The sequence below is a fragment of the Antennarius striatus genome, chromosome 20, assembly GCF_040054535.1.
Source record: "Antennarius striatus isolate MH-2024 chromosome 20, ASM4005453v1, whole genome shotgun sequence".
NCBI lineage: Eukaryota > Metazoa > Chordata > Actinopteri > Lophiiformes > Antennariidae > Antennarius > Antennarius striatus.
In genome coordinates, this window is record NC_090795.1 from 6,392,393 (window position 1) to 6,407,745 (window position 15,353).

A 15,353-nucleotide genomic window follows, 5' to 3' on the forward strand; every position below is an offset into this window, starting at 1 on the left:
TATCGAAGGACACTAGTCACCATTCAACTGCTGACCTGGTGAAGTCAGTACTAAACACCAGTGGTATAATTACAGAAATGATGATGTCCCTATCCTTTGACAAATAATACAATTATATAAAACAGTGCTACCAACAAGAATTTTTAATCAACCAGTTGTATTTTGTAATTAATCTTGATTCTCCGCACTGAGTAATTATCACACACTACCACTCATTACATGTACTTTTCAAATATCTATAATCAACTCACATCAGCTCTGCATGGTCTTGAAGTTCAACATTGAGAGTTTCAGGCAAGAGCAGACAAAGAGCCCCAGCAATAATAGGGATGATGCCATATATCACCATGGGGATGGCATAATGGAAGACCTCCAGGAGCCAGATTAGTGGAGCAAGGATGCCGGCCACACGAGCACACATGGAGTTTAGGCCCACACCTTTCTGCCTGGAATAAAACATAATGGATAGCAAACAATTAATACATAGTTGTCCTAAATGTGACAATAGAAAACAATTCAAACAGGGGGAAAGACAACACGTAAACACAGGTGCAAGTATGAAAACAATTCTTGAAATTGCTATCGTTTTAACCATTTCAGACTGAAGTCATATTATGTCTTACAAGAACACGGGGGAAATGTGCTGACACGGTAAAATGTAGGAGTTGAAATATAAAGAGTGTTCATCTGTATTAGTATACGCATACTGTACATCAGTGGCAGCTGCTGGTCTGTCAAAGAGGGAAAGCTTATATTGTAAAACGTGTCAATTTATTTACGTATATGTAAAAGCTGCCCTCTGTTCCTGTTCAAGAAAATTGTCTGGGATTCTGTTTTACCAACAGAGCCTACCAACCTAGTCAACAACATGAATTTGTTCAATGAAACTAGTAAATTTGAACAAATGTGGAAATTATTTTGAACTGAAACATCAAAATATGATGTATTTTCTCTGCAGTAAGGAATGAAAAGTCATGTCATTTCACCAAGCAAATACCAAGAAATTTGTTGCCATATTTTCACTTTACTTGTAAAATCCTGCTCTATTCATCGTGCGGATGCCCAGCATCCAGGCCAGCCAAGGCCGGCCCACTGCTCCATTCACCCCCAGAGACGCATACAGTCACAAGGAAGTAACTGGATACTCTGCTACTCAAGACAAATTCACTGATGCTACGAAAAGATGATAAAATTGAGACTGTCAACTTAATTGTTTGCATATTAACATGCTCTAACACATTTCTAGTCAATGAAATATGAAGACAATAATACATATTTGACCATTTTATTTTTGAGATTTTAGGGGAAGCTGAGCTTGTAAATTATGCATGCTTTGTTTATGTAACATATGTGGCAATTGGAAACAAAAACAACACTCTCTGAAAGTGAGTCCATAAATCTTTACTTTATTCATCCCCATAGGAAATTTTTTTCCACTCTGAGAGAGGGTGATGGTAGAGCGGCGGGCAGCTCCTTCGTGGTGCGCCCAAGGAGCAAGTTGTTGGGGGACTGCCTTGCTGAAGTGCACCTCGGCAGTGCTCCGGATAAATTGAAATGAATTCTGCGTGACTTTCTCCCATTGTAAAATGCACAAAAAAAATTTTTGAATAGCTGGTACCGCTACTCCGAAGAATGAAACATACTTGCTGGGGAAGGCAGGATGTTACCCCAAGCTTTGAAAAATGTTTTTGGAAATCTTTAATGTAGTTTTTGCAAAACCCTCTTAGCAGACCAAAAAATAAATAAATACACATGATAAATATGTGGACATGAATTAAAGCATACTCAAAGCTCTTTTTACTCAATATGATCATGATGAGCAGCAGAAGAAAAAGTGATTTTACCTCACAGCAGTTGGGTACAATTCTGCACTATAAACATAGGCGATGCTGAAAGAAGCACTGGCTCCAAATTTGCCCAGTACTGCTATGATTGTTGTCACCACTGGAAGATCTGAGGGTGAATATTAAATCTCAGAAACATTTGAAATAAACAATAAATTATTGCAAATGTTATACCTACAACAATACCTTGTGGGATAGCAAGGACCACAAGACAAGCGATTCCCCCAAAAACTTGGAAGCCTGTTTGGGATATTCTCCTTCCCAAATACTGAATTAGAACCAAACTGGCCAAGTTTGCAGGGATTTCAACAACACCAAAGATGAACTGTGTGAGGTAGATATTGAGGCCAAAACTGCCAACATTGAGGCTCAGTCCAAAATAAACAATACTTGATGCAAACCTGGAAACACAAATGAGGAGACATGTTCAGGTTTCATTGACTTTATAGTGCTGTATGTTGCTGACACAGAAATGCACTAGAAATGGATTACTATGACATGGACAACATAATTAGATAAATGTTATTAGATAGAAAGAAGACAGACCAGTTAAATCCCATTACGAGGGTTCGTTTTCTCAGATATGGTAGTCTGAAGATGTCCAACATGCTTCTTCTTTCAGGTGTATCCATAATCTCTAACTGAATGGGTAAGGAATATGTTTCATAAAAAATACACATATCAAACAAGAAAACGTTATTTCTCTGAGAAAATGTGTACAATACTGTTCACCTTGTCCAGCTTATCTTCTGGCATTGTCCTCCCATTCACCTGGGCTGCCCTCTGAAGCACCTTTAGTGCTTCCTCCTTTCTGCCTTGGGTAAGGAGCCAGCGAGCTGATTCTGGGAGGAAACTATTAAAAACAGGGTAATGATAGTAAATAATTATTAGCCTTTCTGGCAATGTTCAGGTAAATGTACATAATGGAATGTTGTGGTTACAGGGAGAAGAGATCAAGAAGGTGGAGGATTTTAAGTATTTAGGGTCAACAGTCCAGAGCAATGAAGAGTGTGGAAAAGCGGTGAAGAAGTGTGTACAGGCAGGATGGAACGGGTGGAGAAAAGTGTCAGTGTGATGTGTGATAGAAGAGTTTCAGCTAAAATAAAAGGAAAGGTGTACAAAACTGTGGTGAGACCAGTGATGTTGTTTGGCCTAGAGACAGTGTCACTGAGGAAAAGACAGGAGACAGAGCTGGAGGTAGCAGAGATGAAGATGCTGAAGTTCTCTCTGGGAGTGACCAGGAAGGATAGGATCAGGAATGAGTACATCAGAGGGACACCACATGTTAGAGGTTTTGGAGATAAAGTCAGAGAGGCCAGACTGAGATGGGTTGGACATGTCCAGAAGAGAGATAGTAAATATATTGGAGGAAGACCAAAGAGGAGGTTTATGGATGTAGTAAAAGAGGACATGAAGGTAGTTGGTGTGAGAGAAAAGGATGCAGAAGACAGGGTTAGTTGGAAGCCACTGATTCGCTATGGCGACCCATGAAGGGAAAAGCTGAGAGTAAAAGAAGTACATAATGAAAAGTCAAAAGTCATGATTGGATATAGAATGCTGACCAGTAAAACAATACCAGGACAATGACAAGAGGGCTGGCAAGCACAAGCTGCAAGATCCTCCAGTTAGGAACTAAATATGCCATGCCGGACAACACCATCAACCCAACAGAATAAGATGTCATGAGGGCTATAGTACAAGAAGCGGCTCTGGATGGATCAGTCCATTCCATTCCTGTGAAACAGATATGTGTTACATATGTGTTTTATATATATATATATATATATATATATATATATATATATATATATACTGTATATACACTATAGCCGATAGAATGAACGTACAGTATCACGAGACTACCTACTAAAAATCAGCGATAGTTGATTTTTGATCTTGAATCCCAAATGCACGAGGGATTACCGTAGTACTTGTTTAGAAAGACAAACAATCATTCATGCACACACTTGCACCTATGAGCATTTTGACATGACCAATTCACCTAAACTGGATGTTTTTGGAGGTGGGAGGAAGCTGGGGAACCGATGCATACATGGAGAGAACATACAAACTCTGAACAGAAAAGACTTGGACAGCGACAGCGCGACCCGTTGCGCCACCATGCCTCCTGCAATAATTATTTTATACAAACATACGAACAATTCAGCTGACAAACAGCATGTTGGAACCAATTGTGTTCGCAGTTTGAGGACTACCTATTATATACTAGTATTTAGTAGTATTATTTGTATGTATGTATGTGTTTATGTCTGTGTGTGTGTGTGTGTGTGTGTACAAATAATAAAAAATAAACATTCATTTATTCATTCATTCATTTTCTCTAACCACTTCATCCGTGTGTGCGGTTCGCGGGTAGCTGGAGCCTATCCCAGCTGACTAAGGACATGACGCGGGGCAACCTCAGCGCGCAACGCCAGTGCGCCACGGAGCTAAAAATAAACATTAATATTTATTAATACTTTATTATATAATAATAATATTAATAGTAATAATTTGAAAAAGTGGACCTACCCATCACAGACAAATTCATCAAAATGGCAACACTTGAAAATCCACAGAAAAATTTGAAAACTGTATAAACATAGATATTGGGTGAGAATGCAACGGCCACACCAAACAACAGCTGGAGGACGAGTGACAGCAGGATCCCACAACGTCGACCGAACCTATATTGAAGGGAAAAGAAGACCTTTTTCAAATTCATACAGTGATTTCTGGATCTTTCTGTGTTTCTGTCAGGATTCTCATCTGGACTGTTGCCGGCCTATCTACAAACCCTACCTGTAACTGGACTCAGTTTTGCCTAAATATCGATCTTCGACTGATTCCCTTTCTGAGTAGTGATAGTATCTTATATCTGAAAGTATTGATTTTGTCATTTCTTTTACTTTTATTACCCTAACACTATTAACATTTGTTGGTTTTGATAACAATAACGATGATGAAGCCAACATGTGTGACATGGGAGTTGATGTGTGATGGTCGATACCTGTCGGAAATTGTCCCAAATATCAGCGCTCCAAAGAAAATACCTGCCATGTAGACAGACTGTGTTGCTTGAATCAAGCCATTTTTGTCACAAACCAGATCAAACTGAAAACAGGAAAGAGAAAAATAAATAACTGAAAGACGCTGGAGTGAACCCTTATGGACCCTGACAAACTGTCAACTATCAAATCTAATGATCTATGAATAATTTTTTTTACCTCTGTCAGAATGCTGGAACCACTTTTGTGTGTCTCATAGTCCCATCCATCTGTGCATCCAGTTGTACTGTTAATTCCATACGCTTCAATAGTTTCTAGATCCCAATCCACAGGTGTGAACATTTTGCAGGTTTCAAAACTTCCATCCTCGTTCACTGGGAGGGTGAGATTTTTTTGTTCCTCTTCTGTCAGGTTGGGTCCACGCTCCAAAATCCAGTTGGTGTTGCAGTAATGAGGGAAGCTCATACCTATAAAAACCTGTCCCATCACATCAAACGCGCACAAAATGCTTGGAACACACAATGCAATCATTAACCTTTTTTGAAACGAGCCAAACCCCCCAATATCATTAAGGATCTGCTGAAAGCTGCTCATATTGATATGCCACTAAGTTTCCTGTGCTTTCTCATCAACGTGAAGAGTGAGATATAAATGAACTGAAAGTCTGAACTGAATGTATAAATGTGATCTCGTAAATCAACCTTTAACCAAGGACAACCCATTCAGTATTGAAAATACCTTTGGGCCTATGTTGTAAAAGGAAATAACAGCAATATTTTAATTTTAATATCAGCCATAAAACACCAAGCAAAACAATATAATGAATTATAGGGTAGGGAAAGTGTCAACCTGCAGTATTAGTTATCTATTTATTTTGCAGTTTCATCATCATATATAATCTTCTGAAATAAAATAAAAAGCTTGAACAATCTGAGGTTTCTGAATCTGAATACAGTACAATGCAAAGCATTTCAGGAAAAGAAAATCAAAAATCATGTTTCAGGGATTTGGCTGAGTGACGGTAAGACAGATTTTTCTTGTCAGTCCATCTGACAAAAGGTTGTTCTGCCAGAATAACCTTGAGGGTGAGAGGAAGTCTCAGAGCCTTGAAAGAACCCACGCAGATGGAGAGAACATGCCAACTCTGCCGAGAGCGGGACTCTGACCAGGAACTGCTTTGATGTGAGGCGGTAGTGCTACCCACTGTTCCACCATATTTATGGACTTCTTTTGTTTTATTTCCTATTTTATGAAATAAGGTTTCTTTTTGTTTCTTATAATTTGATTGACTTGTTCTCCTTTTTGTGGACTTTTAATGTGGTTATTTCTTCTGTGGTATGACGTGTTCGTGTCTTCTTTTTTTTGTAATTCGTCACATAATTTTTCGCAAATATTCGACACAGACCTATAAACATAGACATATTTTAACTTGGTAATTCATATTTTACATATTGCTTGCACATTCAAACTAAGTGCCAGTTTAACAACTCCTTCTTCGAGATTGTTTAAAGTTTCATTCTTTAGCACCTCTGAACACGTCTGTGATATAATATTACAGTTTTTTTTATAACAACAAGAAGATTAAATTAGGTCTAATTCTGCTTGCCTGACCTCATTCACCCTGACTGCCCTTTCATTCCTGCTACTTCCTGCTCTGAGCCAAGAGGCATCATCAAAGAACATGAAGTAAGATTTATATCTTCTATTTACAACCTCTCTGGCAATACTCTGAGGAGGTTACAGCTCATTTTTCTTTCATTCATTCTTGGCGGATTTCAAAGCTCTTTTGTTCTAATAATTTTATTCACTACAAAAAGGCAATTTTGAGACATACTTTTGTATTTTGTAATTATTCTATCTTTATGCAAGTTGACTGCTTACTTTTGGGGAAACCAAAGCATTACAGCACCGTATTTGATTGAAAATTTTGTAAAAACAGATTGGAAGAAGAGGAGCCTATTTACTGATTCATGGACCAGTTTATGTTACCTTCATTAGGATAACATTTTACATCTTATGCTCACTTGGTTGCAATGCTTCCACATCCACACTAAATGCAGATGGGCTGTGAACCCTCAGTTTGAATTACTGTTGTCATGAAACAGAGGGAAAAAGGGAAGTATATTGTCATCCTTTTTGATCCTGCAATGTCTGATCATGGGGGTGTTTTTTTTGGATTTTGCTTCATAGTCCCAACCATCTGTATATCCATTTGTATTTTAACCCCACATGCCTCATTTTTTCCACATCCAAGTCCACATTGGTCAACATCATAGCCCTGATATCACTCAGAAATCCAATCACCTTTATAGTAATGTGGGAATTGTGGACACATGGATTCTGCATTCAGAGAGACTTAATTCCAGACCTTCAGTCCCTTGCCACACATATAGCGTCACTTTATATTTTGAATTCTGTACTCCTTCTGAATGGTCCCAATGGCATAGCAAGTATAACACCTTCCTTAAGCCTGCAACGATTAATTATTAAGTACTCATAAACTTTATTGTTTAAATAGGGAATCAAACTGAAGGGGGAGGGGGGGGTGGCATTGCACCCAAATCATAAAAGCAAGACAAAACAATTATGACTTTACGAGTGAGGATAAAGTTTAATTCCAAATCAAATTAATTAAAAACCTGTGACGTATTGAACTTACAGCAATAAAAAACACAATGTCAGTTACTGTCAATCATCGCTGCAGTATGTACAAAATCTAGACTACTAAATGGACTGTCAACTCCATGAGTTAATACACGCATGAAAATGCTTTCTGTCCACTTCAGTCCTTTCTTAGTGGGACTAATCATGTGCTTGTTGAGAAGCTACACTGGCGACTAGTGGCTTTTGCGTTTTCACTTCAGGGGCTGAGGAAAATAGCCACATTGCCTGTGTGACCATTTATGTCCAGAACAAAGGTTAAAGCTGCTGAAATGCATATAAATACATCCATAGGACAAGAGAAGTACAAGAGAAGTGTGCCTTATTTCACAATCAAAATGCAAATTATACATGTACATAAATGTATGTGCTGAATGTACGCTACAATACAGTACAGTAAGCCGAGGTTGAATTTAGTCAAAGCTATGCATTAAGGTAGCTGTGATGATTTCTTCTTACAGGAGCACTGAGAATAGGAACTTTTTTGTGATATGAAAAAGTTTTCTTCACATGTAAGTTACATTTTTGTGCTCTTTCCAGTGTTGCTGGAGGATTCCATTTCTGCAGTGTTGTCCTCGATATCTCTGAAATTTAAAACAGAGCTCATGCATAGAATTGCTTTGCATTTTTTTTAGAATAATGAACTCTGCTGTGACAGGATGCACAAACTCACTTGAGTTTAGTGTGGTCCTGGAGTTCAACATTAAGGGTTTCTGGCAGCAATAAGCAGAACCCCCCCGCGACAATTGGTATGGAGCCATATATCAGCATGGGAAGGATGTCGTGATAGATGACCAGGAGCCTGATAAGTGGAGCGAGGATGCCCGCCACACGAGCAAACACGGAATTTAAGCCTACGCCATTCTGTCTGTCAGTGTAGACAAGCAAACACATAGAATATAATAATGTTAGACAAGGCATTTTCTACTAAAATTAATCCTAATGACCTGGGCTATGTTTTTCTTCTGGTATGCTACTTACTTTACCTCAGTGCAGTTGGGTATAATTCTGCAGAATATACATAAACTGATTGGAAACTTGCAGTAGATGCAAATTTTCCCACAACAGCTACGATTGTTACCACAACAGGAAGGTCTAATGGACAAATGAGAACCAAATTTAAAATGAATATGAAGAACACAATGTAGGCTATGTGGATTCCTCTTATTTTAACAGAGTACCTTTTGGAACTGCAAGTATGGCAAGACAAGTACAGCCTCCAAAAAGCAGGACCGCTGTTTGATAGATTTTTCTTCCAAAATGCTGCAAAAAAAGCAGACTACCAACACGTGCAGGGATTTCCACTGCGCCGAAGATAAACTGTGTCAGGTAGATGTTCAGACCAAAATTGCCAACATTCAGACTCAGTCCATAGTACATCAGACTTGTTCCAAACCTGACAGGGAGAGTGGAGGAAATACATATACCTTCAATAAAGTTCAAATGAAATAGATGGAGTTTTTCTGTTGGTCAGAATAAATCACTCACCAGGCGGAGCTCATTATGAGAGCACGTCTCCTCAGATACGATATTCTAAAAATGTCCAAAATGCTTCCTCCTTTAGAAACAGCCTCAACCTCCAGCTGGGCAATGTACAAGTGCAGTGCATATTTTTTCAGTTGGAAGGCATTTATTTCAGACCTCTGCTGTGCTTGATGTTTTAAGCAAATAAGGAGCCAACCTTGTCCAGCAGTTCTTCAGGTACTTTCCTACCATTTACCTTGGCTGCCCTCCGTATCTCCTTTATCGCTTCCTCCTTTCTGCCCTGGGTGAGAAGCCAACGGGCTGACTCTGGAAGCAACCTGATTGAGATATATCATCACACTCGTGGACTATAATTACAATAAATTCTTTCTTGGCTAAAAAGTAGTTTAAAACTTTAAGCTGAGAGGTTGCTGACCAGTAAAATATTCCCACCACAAGAACAAGAGGGCTGAAGAGCACTATCTGCAAGGACCTCCAGTTGCGGATCAAATAGGCAACACCAGACAACACCATCAGTCCAATAGGGAAAAAGACATGGCACACAATGGTGCACAGAGCAAATTTAGAGGCATCAGACCACTCCCCAGCTGGAAAGAGGGCAGAAATGGTATCATTACTAGTAAGATATTTAGAAAAGGGGGTTTTTGTTTGTTGTTGTTTTTTTTAGACATAGGGAATGGCTTTGTACTTTGGTGCTGATCTGGTTTGGGTTAGGTTTAGGCATAAGGTTATCCCAATCTCCATAATATGTATCATACACTGAAGTCTCAGGTATTGGTAATCCACAGCAGTTAATTTTATGGGTTTTAAGGAAAATTCACAAGTTGAGAAAACAAATAAGAATGTTAAAGACTCGAACTAACACCAAACTGCAGCTGATGGTGTGCTGATTCGGTGTAAATTTGATGTACTTTAGTTTTAATTTGGCCAGCAGTATTCAAAACAAAAACAATAACACTCAAATAGCAAAAGTAGGTACATGAAGAGGTGATTCCAAAGCCCAAACAACTAACAATTTGGAATGCAGACAACAACACAACAACAGAAGATTCAGTTGTGAACATATAACCTACCTATCACAAAGCTATTCAAAAGGATGCCCGAGGCAGCGACGCCAGATATAAATTTTAGAGCCATGTAGACATAGACATTGGGCGAGAAACCAGAACAAAAACCAAACACCATTACGACAAAGAGCGACAGCAGAATCACAAAGCGTCGTCCGAACCTACAGAAAGAGATCAAATGTTAGGCTTGTAATGAAGAATCAGGCAAATGTTAAAAGTTTCAATTCAGCACTATATTAGATCAGAGTAGTAAATTGTCATTGAATTTAAGGTAAACAGCAGTTAATGATCATCAGGCTAATGTATGGGGAGTGAATATGTACCTGTCAGCCATCTGCCCCAACACCAGTGCTCCCAGCAGAAGGCCTGCCATGTAGATGGACTGGGATGCTTCAATCAGGTTGCTTCTGTCACATACTAGATTGAACTGACAACACAATGTGGTGAAAGGAGAACAGAAACAAAGATATTACTAAACTAAAAAAACAAAATCAGGACTTTTATTTTCTTCTTGGGTGGGCCTGGACTGGACTTGTTTAAGGTGGGTTGAAGACATTTCAAGACAATTAGTCTCACTAGGCGTCTTGGTGGTTTCAGTCATTTGTTGTTTCTGCTCCAACTGGACTCACGACCAGTCAGACAGCACTGAAGAAGCCTCTTGGATGAGAGGTGAAATGTCTTCAATCAACCCAGTGATTCTCAATTATTTTCTGTTACGCCCCCCATAGCAAGAAGAAAACAATTTGCGACCCCCCACTCCCCACCGTAACTATGAATAACATCAATTGTCTATAAAATTGTTATAAACGCCCCTCTGCAGAACATTTATCCTTATTAACATTAAAGAAAACAAAAAAGAAATATAGTTCAATTTATAACAAAGAAGAATTTCTTTAACATTATTTAAGTAAAAAAAAACAACCCTTGTTTAAACTGTAAACATTTTTGACCAACTTATTGCACCATTTGATACTGAAAAATAAAATTAAATAAAATCAGTTAATAATAATAAATTAAAATTCCATTCAGCAACATTAACCAAGGAGCACAAGATATAAAACACTAACCTACAAAACAAAAAAATGTATTCTGGGGTTTTTTTCTTCTTTCTTTTTTTATCAAAATGAGGCAGTCAGGATTAATGACTACAATGAGCTCGTTCTGCAATGATCAGCTTTTCGAAGCGAGGTTTGAAGCATGATACTGAACTCTCAGCTCCTGCTCAATGCTTCAGCTCCTCTGTTATGGTGGGGGGGGTTTGCAATGAGCAATTTAGTACGCCACCTTATATGATGCTAACAGAGCTCATTGGTCAACGTGACTGGGGGGTGAACTATCTTTAAGTGATGTCTCAATTTGTTAGGCTTCATGCTGTCCTCTACCAGCATGTTTAGACACCGTAAACACACCAGTCTGTCGTCGCAGTGAAGCCCAGCGCTACAGACGCTTCTTCATAGTTCCTTGTCTTAGCTTTCAGGTGACTTGTTTTTGTCTCATTTTTTTCCATCTCTCTCCACCATTCTTTTCATCCCTGTTAAAAAAACTTTCATGTTGTCTCTTGAGGGGTTTGTTTACTGCACTTCATATCGCCTTCCCTGCACCATAGAGCTACTACTTTCTGCGCACACCTGACAATGAGATCGCCACTGCCAACTACTGTAGTGGATGTGCAATTACACTTTATTGTAATACAGCTAAAGAAAGCATGTTCCACAGGGCCACATACCCCCACCTCCGGCATTGCACAAGAGCACCCCTAGGGGGGCGCGCCACACTATTTGAGAAGCGCTGACCCAATCCAAAGCAAGTCCAGCTGATTCTTTAATGCTCTTCTGGATGACACTGAACATGCACCACAACAATGACACCAGGCAAGCGCTATTATTCATTCATTCATTCATTCATTCATTCATTTATTCATCGAGGGACCACACATATACAGGCACATATAGACAAACACTCACATACGCACACTCAAACCTACAGGCAATTTGGAGTGGTCAATTCATCTAAATTGCAGGTTTTTGAAGATTGGAGACAAGCAATATAAAAAGTAGTACTGTATATAAAAATAAAAAATGTGTTTTTAGTCAAGCAAATGGTGAATATCATAAAAAATAAAAAAAACTACCATGAGACAGCATTAGGTGGAACAGCGTTGACATGTGGGAATACAAAGAAGTTACTCACCTCTGTCACAATGCTGGAGGCGCCTTTAGGTACCTCAAAATCGGATCCATTCGTACATCCTGTTGTGACATTTATCCCATATGTTTCAATGGTTTCCAGATCCCAATCCACAGGCATGAACATTTTACAGCTTTCATATTTCCCCTCCTTCATGGGGATGGTGAGATTTATTTGTTTCTCCTCTGTCAGGTTGGGTGCACTCTCCAATATCCAGTCAGTATTGCAGTGATGAGGGAAGCTCATGCCTATAAACAGCTGTCCAATCATATCAAAAGCTGTGAAAAAGTTGGGGATGCATAGTGCAGCCACTAAACACTTCTGAAAAACACCAAACTCCCCCATCTCACTCAGGATTTGCCTAAAGTTGCTCATTTTGGTATCTAAATGAGTTTAGAGAGTGACAGAGAAAGACTGAGCCTTAGTACCAAGATCATCTACTTTATCATCATCTGACAAGTTAACATTTAATCCTACATGTGACACCACACTGCTGTGTGGAGAAAAAAAAGGGCTGAAGTATTAATATGTGATCAGATTCAAATCTCCCCACGGTCTGAAGTTCAACTGCTGTGGAGCCTTCCAGTCATTTGAACCACCTAAAACCAGCCTCAGTATTCAACATTCACACCTGTTAACATCATCATGTGCGCACTGGAGGGAGAATTGGTTACTTCTGATTATTATGTATGGCTGCCTTCTGGTTTCATGCCAGACAGTACATATCTGCAGATCCAGTGGGGCTCAACAAGCTTGCATCATATTGATTAGATGAAATTACATTCATGTTTCTCCTTGTACATGGTACATGTACAAATTTATTTATTAGTTTGGCCTTGATTTTGTCAGGGATTTGCAAACCTGACCTCTCCGGTTCACAGATAACCAGATAGCCTGTTTGCTAATTTCAAAAATGGTACAAGATAAAGATAAAACACAAGGTTTATTGAACAGTTTGCTAATTTCAAAAATGGCACAAGATAAATATAAATCACAAGGTTTATTGAACAGACAGAAGGAAAAAAATTAATAGACTGCAGAGGACTCTTACAGTTGACCTAAAGGATATCCAGTCAACCAAAATCAAGAGTCCAAGAACTTTTTTTTTAACTATTTTTGGGAGACTACAGGCAATACAGAATTACCCGTTTAGATTATCTATTAGATGGTTTCTGCTATATGATCTGAACACTCTGACATTCCAGACTTACGTTTTATCACCCAAACCTTCAGTGCATGGGGAAAAGGACGTTGATCACTAAATACACGAGAATAGCTTAACAATGAATGATCCTTTCAAGTTTACAGTAATTGTAATGTAAATCAGACATCCAATCCTGGAATTTAGTTTAATGAGGACTGATCCAGTTATGGAACAGAGGATCGAAAATCAGCGGAAGGCGAAGAAGTTGACGCTTCCACGAGCGAACATGTCAGCACCTTACAGTCAAGAACAGAAAGAAAACACAGATAAATGTAGGGGGCGTCAGAGAAAGTCCACCAAAGGAGATTAATTGCTAAAAAGCTCTGGCAGTGAATGAGTTAAGGGTCATCTTGGACCATGAGTTCCACCCACTGTAGAGAACATTGAGGAACAGTTTTTTGTTCAGTAGCAGGGTGACCCTTCCTAAACACACTACTGAAGGCCATAGAAAATCTTTCCTGCCTGTGGCCATCAAACAGTCTCAATGTGTATATCTGTTTAAATGATCATATTCTTATATTTATTCTCTTATATATCCCTAATTCCTTTACTCATTTTTTTAAATTCTAAATTCTCTCCTTTTCTTTGTCTTGACATTCTAAAGCAGAACAGCTTGAATCGATGAAGTATTCTGATTCTGATTAAAGCAGCTCTTGGACTTGCACCAGTCTTTTTGCCAGGGCGGCAGTAGCTCAGTCTGGGACTGGGGATCGGAGAGTTGCTGGTTCAAGGCCCATGTGTTCCAAAACATTTGCAGTGTAAGCAAAAATGCAAAAAAGCCATTCAAACGGATGAACAAATGCCTTCACAGACTTTTGCCATTTTTTTTTTTCAGAGAGCGATTAAGGATTTTCTAACTGCTTTCTCATTATGCAAAAAGGAAACAACTTGAATAAATTAAGGATCAATTTGTTCTTTATTACTGGATATAAAATGAGGGAGGACATGAAGGTAGTTGGTGTGAGAGAAGAGGATGCGAAGGACAGGGTTAGATGGAAGCAATTGATTCGATGTGGCGACCCCTGAATGGAAAAGCCGAAAGAAGAAGAAAAATCTACATACCCAGTAATAATGAGCGATGTGATCAGGACTTACATCGTCATAGCTTTATCTTATGATGGGGCAGGAGGGGGGGGGCAGGTATGCAAAGTCACCAGTGGCTCTCATTCTGTTCAGTTTCTCTCAGGTCCGCTGGGTCTACTTCAGACACTGAGAGGTCCCCAACTGTTGGATGTCTAGGGCGTGGGCCAAGAGCTCATGAGGGCTTGGATTCATGTGAGCTTGGGGTTAGCGCAAACCTTAAAATAAGTTTTTACTTTAAGGTTGGCGCTGTTGTAGCATTTGCAGGTTGCACAGTCGGACAACTGCTGTTTAACGGAGTCTATCAGGGCTGAGGGGGCCACCAATCTGTCTCAACATCTTTGCAAGGTCTTCCTCTCCTCTGATGAGGTCGATGAGAAGCCAGACAGGTGCGAATGTTCTACTATCACAAGTTTTGAAATTCCTATGTGCAGTCATTGAGTGCGATTGTTAAAAGATAAATGCTTAACAGGAAACACAAAAATTACTTACTTAGGTAATGACTTACATATCACAACAGAAAGTGCCAAGAGTTGGCTGATACGGTCATTCTTTATTGATTAAAAATTATCAAGAGAAACATGCTTTTAAGATCAAAAATAGAGCAACAGGTGGAATTTTAACTATAATGCAGCCTTTTAATGAGTTATTGCCTGGACAAAGGTGTTTTGCCGGTCGTCTGTGCAGTGTTGCACTTTTTTTTAAACTACACAGAAACAGAAGAGATAGATGAAGAGAAATCAAAGCCAAAAGATCTTCAATTCTGTCAGAAGACACACACACACCTCTCTCAGGGCTCACACATACATACACACAC

The 15,353-nt window shown here is 39.1% G+C and overlaps 2 protein-coding genes across 3 annotated transcripts; both read right to left on the reverse strand.

Annotated features, from left to right (window-relative positions):
- Positions 1–247: 247 nt before the first annotated feature.
- On the reverse strand, positions 248–5,446 carry LOC137587893 (solute carrier family 22 member 13-like). The gene is made up of 9 exons (XM_068304575.1): positions 5,072–5,446; positions 4,855–4,958; positions 4,377–4,531; positions 3,407–3,578; positions 2,577–2,697; positions 2,391–2,485; positions 2,031–2,245; positions 1,845–1,953; positions 248–446 (listed from the first exon to the last, which is right to left on the reverse strand). Exons 1-9 carry the CDS (start codon positions 5,444–5,446, stop codon positions 248–250), a joined length of 1,545 nt encoding a protein of 514 aa, XP_068160676.1.
- A 2,010-nt stretch (positions 5,447–7,456) lies between these two features.
- On the reverse strand, positions 7,457–15,338 carry LOC137614227 (solute carrier family 22 member 13-like). 2 transcript variants are annotated; one of them, XM_068343911.1, is made up of 10 exons: positions 12,256–15,338; positions 10,389–10,492; positions 10,072–10,226; positions 9,414–9,585; positions 9,195–9,315; positions 9,002–9,096; positions 8,695–8,909; positions 8,500–8,608; positions 8,187–8,381; positions 7,457–8,097 (listed from the first exon to the last, which is right to left on the reverse strand). In XM_068343911.1, the coding sequence occupies exons 1-10, from the start codon at positions 12,625–12,627 to the stop codon at positions 8,031–8,033; spliced, it is 1,605 nt and encodes a 534-aa protein (XP_068200012.1). In that variant the 5' UTR covers positions 12,628–15,338; the 3' UTR covers positions 7,457–8,030. The 2 variants fall into 2 exon arrangements, with proteins under 2 accessions (XP_068200012.1, XP_068200013.1); XM_068343912.1 differs by lacking the exon at positions 7,457–8,097 and having other exon boundaries at positions 8,252–8,381; positions 8,495–8,608.
- Positions 15,339–15,353: the final 15 nt, after the last annotated feature.

Coding starts and splice junctions, on each gene's coding strand:
- LOC137614227 (XM_068343911.1), bottom strand. CDS start 12,627: ATGAGCAACTTTAGGCAAATCCTGAGTGAGATGGGGGAGTTTGGTGTT. Junction 9,316..9,413: donor GTGGTGGGAATATTTTACTG/GTCAGCAACCTC, acceptor TATCTCAATCAG/GTTGCTTCCAGAGTCAGCCC. Junction 8,910..9,001: donor CTCATAATGAGCTCCGCCTG/GTGAGTGATTTA, acceptor TCTCCCTGTCAG/GTTTGGAACAAGTCTGATGT.
- LOC137587893 (XM_068304575.1), bottom strand. CDS start 5,446: ATGAGCAGCTTTCAGCAGATCCTTAATGATATTGGGGGGTTTGGCTCG. Junction 2,698..3,406: donor GTCCTGGTATTGTTTTACTG/GTCAGCATTCTA, acceptor TGTTTTTAATAG/TTTCCTCCCAGAATCAGCTC. Junction 1,954..2,030: donor GGTCCTTGCTATCCCACAAG/GTATTGTTGTAG, acceptor ATTCACCCTCAG/ATCTTCCAGTGGTGACAACA.